This window comes from Oenanthe melanoleuca, chromosome Z, assembly GCF_029582105.1.
Source record: "Oenanthe melanoleuca isolate GR-GAL-2019-014 chromosome Z, OMel1.0, whole genome shotgun sequence".
In the NCBI taxonomy this organism is placed as follows: domain Eukaryota; kingdom Metazoa; phylum Chordata; class Aves; order Passeriformes; family Muscicapidae; genus Oenanthe; species Oenanthe melanoleuca.
The window spans coordinates 48,312,054-48,318,053 of NC_079362.1; the positions used below are offsets into that span (position 1 = coordinate 48,312,054).

A 6,000-nucleotide genomic window follows, 5' to 3' on the forward strand; every position below is an offset into this window, starting at 1 on the left:
ATCATGAAGACAAATGAGTTTACTAGGGCCTAGTGAACAGAGGGAGAGAAATTCTCATCTTTCCAAAGTCAGGAGTAAACAGAAGTTGAGTTCTTTATGATCCTCTAATCTGAAAGACAGACAAAATGAATGTATTGGAATACTTGAATCCTACTTTTCTTGTGTGCCTAAAATTTTTTATGGCCTGCTGAGGAGAATAACATTGCAGAACACTGGTTGGGATTCATTATGCCAGGGAGATGAAGGACAACCCAGATAAGAATAAGCCTTATTCTTCAACATTAATGAGTTTTGAGAAGATGGGGGTAATAAGCAATATTTATGCCTTTATGCAGATAAGAAAGCAAAGTGATATTATTCTTCTAGGTACTTTGTACCATGCAGACTTGTCTACTTGTGTCTATAGTGAATACTGCTTACAGTACATTATATATCACTTCCAAATGGATGTGATCTTTCATGGTAAATTTATGGATTTCCACCATTGACTTTGCTAGAAACAAAGTCAAATCCAGTGTAATTAATCATGGATTGGTTTTTAAATGTCTTTATTATTGTTGTAATGACAATTTAGGGACTGGTAATGCTAATCATTATTGCTAGTTAGTCAACTTACATGAATAAAAAGTGTCCAAGCAAATTAGTAAATTTGTTTGTTTCTTTCAGGAAGTACAAGATCCTGCATACCTATGCTTTCCTAGTGTCTGAGGAATTACTGAAATAATGCCTCCAGTTTTACCATGAATTAAAACTCTCCTAGTGTCACTTCCTTTGGGTCTCCTTCACACTCTACACAATTTTCACAAGCTTGCTTTCTCATTATACAGTAAACCCCCACAACCCACAATTTTAAATTTTCTCTTTGCCTAGCATTTTTACAAATAGGTCAGTGTGTTGAATTAAAAATTTTCTAACCTCAGAGGCTGATACTTAAAATTATTTAAGGAAGCAAAGGTGAACTTTTCTCTCTTACAAAAAATCAGTACATCCACATTCATTAAAGCAACTTAACCTTAGTTTTTAGTCTAAATTATAAATCACTGTGAGTCATAATGCATCATGAAGGATTTCTTTAACTTTAGAAATCCCAAGCATTTTTGGATAGGAATTGTTCCAATGTTAAAGTATGCTTGCCACTCTTAAGTGGAACAGGATCAGTTTCCTACAGGCTTTTCTCAAGACATTATACTTGATGACCAGTTAGTGTTTGCAAGCATTGAGATCCTTCCACAGTAGTCTCTCTTCCTCATTAACTAGTTCTCCAGGTACTTGCTGATTTTTTAAGTGCACAAGACAACAAATAAATTTCTTCTTTTGCTGGAGATTCCCGAGTAATTTTTTTAAAGTAACAAAGATTTGTCTAATGTATGAGGCCAGAAATCCTCTCACACATTTAGAATTTATTTTTTTTTAATATTTATGTGACAGAGCAGGAGTGGGAAGAAGGAGAATGTGAATTGGTAATCCGCCTACATTCTGCTGGTCGTTTTCTTGGTTTCTTAGTTTAGATCACACTGTCATTAGGTCCAAACTAATGTTCAAACTAAAGTTCAAACTCTTTGCAATGAGCAGGCTCCAGGATATTTCAGGATGTTTCTTAATTACTAGCCGTCTAATTTACCTCATCAGGTACCTTGCACTACAATTGCTTTAGATGTCCAGGACTGTTGTTATACCATATAAGTAAATCATCACTGACAGCATGATATTTTGTCAAGTGATATGTCAGTTGTCCTTTGGCTTCAGCAATCTGAAGGCGCACAGCCTATGCAAAATCAGTAAATCTAATTGTATATGTCTGATAGCTCTAGAATTTGAACATTCAGTTTCCATGCTAATTTCATGAATTTGCTGGATTTCTGGCATAGTTCATGTGAACATTCAAGAGTTTTTCAGGATTTCCCTATTGTTCATGCTGTTCCATTCATTTGTCTGGTGAATAGGTGTCATAAATATTCAACTTCCCAAGGTTATCTGACTGGAGAAAACCTTGTCAAATTATTAGCATCAACAGTGACATGACAAGATGCTTAGTTTCCACCCATAGAAGTTCAGACCTAGAAAGTCTTTTTTTTCTGTGCATCTACCTGTCTCCTTTGCAAAGGATAATCCTTGTGAGTAACTGATTGTTGAATTTTAAAAGCTGACAGCTATTGGCTCTATTGATGGCAAGAATTTCCATCACTTCTTGAAGGTTAAAGCTAATACCAGAAACCCAGGACAGAACAGAGAGCAAATAAGCCATATATAATTAAAGATTTTTAAGGCTAATGTAGACAAACGTGGTAAACGTATATCAGAATTGATAAGCAAAGATCCAGACTGCCAAACTTGAGTAAGACCTGAACTGAGATTTTTCTCTGTCCGTTATTTGAATTGGAGCATGTACAAAGAAGTTCAATATTAAATGAACATCCAGACCTCTAACTCAAAGTAGTAGGTAAAATACCAATGAAGATGTACAGAACAGGGCATATACATGAACAGTTAAAAGCAAGCAGTAATGTGCCCTAAGGCTTCATTTTCTCTTGTCGGTTCTAAAGTATGTTATTGGCAATTATTGTTAACATTTGCCTTTACCATGCACTGATTATTGTATATCTGAATGAACAAACCAAGTCACTTTGCAAAGAAGACTGGAGAGTCAGGATGTACTCAGTAGATATAAGGTTAGCTTGAGGGCAGTTATTCTTTTGAGTGCATGTGGTATTATGCTGTGGAATTTTGCTTAGTGAGCCTTTCCCCATATAGAAATTTGTAAACATATGGTGTGTTGTAACCACAAAGAATTTGTCAGCCAATTCTTTCAGCATTAACTGTCAATTAACATTCTTTTTGTCTTTTATTTTCACTTCATTCTCTTCAACAGTGCGGGTGTTGGAAGGACTGGAGTATTCATAACCCTGAGCATTGTGTTAGAAAGAATGAGATATGAAGGTGTTGTAGACATCTTCCAGACTGTCAAAATGTTAAGGACACAGCGGCCAGCCATGGTACAGACAGAGGTGAGCAAAACAGTGTCCATATGCAATGCTGATGGAAAAGAAGTTTTACACAAGCAAAAAAATGCACAGATAGAGACTGTATAACACATACCTGAAGTCATATATTGGCCCTCTGACTACAGGGTAAAATCTGCCATAAAGGTATTGCAAGGACTGTTTTCTATTACTGCAGTAGTTACTGCAAGATGAGGAAGGAAAGATTCATTTCAATGGTGGATACTAAATTATGGTAGTTGATAAAATCCATTGTGAAGCATCACACTTTTTTATTTCATCCACAGAAATGTGTGGTAGTAAAGAAGCAGGCAAATTGTTTCTGCAGGTAGATCCACTGATTTTTTATTTTCCTCTGGGAGCAAGGTCTTGATCATGTTTCCAGACTGACACTTTATTATTTTCATGTTTTTCTTAACTTTGTGTCACCAAGCAAGTTTCTCTTTGGCCTGAAATTCACAATGCTAAATTCAGCACTATATATTATATAGGATAACTATAGTGTATATAATTTCCATGCTAGTAAGTGTGGCATAGAGAAATAAAGGGATAAGTGGTATAAGCCAGGTACCTGGACCTGTGTGCTTGGAACTCTCTTATGTCATAGTGCATGCTTAAATATTATCAGTTAATCTTGTGCTTAATTTTTGCATTAATTTCTGAGCAGAAGACCTGGACTAAGCCAGCACCAGCAGGTTAGGAGAGCCAACAAAAAGGGCAAAAGGAGGGAAACATTTTAGATCACACATTTATTTAGTATAATTTGATTGATACTGGCCTTTAAAATAAGTCTGTGAAATTTAAAACGTTCCCCAGAGTTTGCCATTTTCCACATGGAAATTAAACTTGTTCAGTGGAAGCTGAGTAGTTTTACTTTTAAGAAGACAACTTCATAAAAACTTATATGAAAAACACAGATATTTATTTTTAATCTTGTCAGTTAGCCAAGTAAATCACTGTGACCAAACTGAAGAGTTAATTCAATTTCTTTCCCATTACCATCATTCTTCTGGATAAGCAAAATGAAAAATGACTGCTTTCTGTCATTTTGGCTCCAAGAAATAACTACAGTATACAGAAAACTATGCTTCTTTGAGCCTACCTGACAAATGCAGAGCTCAGTTCTGCAATATATGCACCCTCCCCCTGCTTTGACTTATTTCTGTATGCTACCCTTCATCCCCACTGCTGAAAGAGGAAGAGTTGTGTACGCATTTCTTCCAGGATTTTGTGGCAAACAAATCTCTCATTCAGCATTATAAACTGGCAGGAAATCTAATCCTTATTAAACAAAGCACTTCCATGTGGACCACACATACACTTAAATATCAGGCATATGTGTAATGTATTCTGCCACAGTTCTAACTATTCCAACTAACAGAAAAGAACTATTAGTAATCACACACCTCAGTGAAGGAAATATCTGATTAGTTTCCTGGCCTCCAAAAGAATTTTAATTGTGATCTTAACAACTGCAATCTGTGCAGTTAGCGCATAGCACTATCAGAAAAATAAACAGATATCCCTGGTATTTTGGAGAAATTTCTTTTATAATTTGTTGGGGTTTTTTTGTTTTGTTGTTTGGGATTTTTTTTTTTTTACTTTTATCATTTAAACCAAGAATGGCGGTTGGAAATAAGTACATAATGTGTTATTTTAGTGTAAAAGTGCAACATAACATGAATGTGCAAAACAACAGCTTTATGGAGGTGAAAATAACACAAACTTAAAAATGTTGGATTCATCAGAGGTATAAGCAAATTTCTAACCACGCTAAACTTCTCCCTGCTTCCAGGCATATGTTGAACTTAAGTCTTGTGTCTGTGAATAAGGTCCTTTAGCTCCATATTTCTCTCTTAGGCCCTTTTCTTGCCACAGGCCAAGGTATCTTCACATCTTCATCAAAGGTTGAGGTTCCATTTGCTTTCTTTATATGATTTTTAGCCTGATGGATTTCCATAGAGCATTCCATATTAAGGCTGTGATGGACCTTTTTACTTGGTGTGTTGTATCAGCTGCAAAATTTCTTGTATATTTTGCTACTTATTTTCAAATATATGAAGGAAAAGCATCCTGGCATGTTCCTATTAGAAGAAAGTTTTAGATATTGTTTTAATCCAGAATAACAGACTGTCAGTAGGTGGGTATATAGTCTCTGCAAAAAAAAAAAAGCTGCATTCTGTGGAAAATGTTGTTGCATTAATTGAGTGTCTATCTTCATCTGTTGTAACTCAAAGTGCTTTTCTGTTGATGTCAGCAAGTGAATATTGCTGAACTGCAGATGCCTCTGCAGTATATTTGTTTGTAGCTACAAAATATTCACTCTTATTTGAAAGAAACAAGAAACGAACCAACAAGCTGACTTTTTGATGCATTTGTTTTCTATTTTTCTTTCTCTAGGATCAATACCAGTTCTGCTATCGAGCCGCACTGGAGTATCTGGGCAGCTTTGATCACTATGCAACATAAAAACCCATTGTGGATTTTTATTGCAGGCCCTTTAAGATCCAGAGAGCCGCTTCTGAGCCATACAATGTGCTTTAGAAGTACTTCTTAACTCTTAGCTACGGAGCAATTATTGGGGATATATAAAATAAAAAATAATAAAAAAAAAAAAACAAATGAACAAAAATATTGGGGATATATAAAACAAAAAAACCAACAAAAAAAAAACCCCACCCAACAAAAAGTATTCCATGTGGACCAAGAATTCACAGTTTAATAATCTAACCATAATAAAAGAATCCTGACCACTGAGGCGTCTGAAGGATCTCATTTACAGATACCTCAAGGGTTCAACATTGGTTGAAGTTAAAGGGAAGAGGAAATTAATCAGAAAGAATGATCATCTTATTCAGGATTTCATGCTTTTGCAAAGAGGAGTTTTGAGAACTGCAGTTCAGTGCAAGATGTTTGTTGCAAGGTTGGGTTCTGGCTTCTCAAACAAAGCGGACTCTTTACTTCAACATCACCCTTTCCCATCCTACTGCTCATCATAACA

The 6,000-nt window shown here is 35.5% G+C and overlaps 1 protein-coding gene across 2 annotated transcripts in view; it reads left to right on the forward strand.

Annotated features, from left to right (window-relative positions):
- Positions 1–5,617, forward strand: part of PTPRD (protein tyrosine phosphatase receptor type D) — a 354,920-nt gene extending 349,303 nt beyond the window's left edge. For both annotated transcript variants that reach the window (XM_056514163.1, XM_056514162.1), the window contains 2 exons: positions 2,870–3,005; positions 5,400–5,617. In XM_056514163.1, coding sequence (XP_056370138.1) covers positions 2,870–3,005; positions 5,400–5,468 — 205 coding nt within the window. In that variant the 3' untranslated portion in view covers positions 5,469–5,617. The remainder of the gene's footprint in view (positions 1–2,869; positions 3,006–5,399) is intronic.
- Positions 5,618–6,000: the final 383 nt, after the last annotated feature.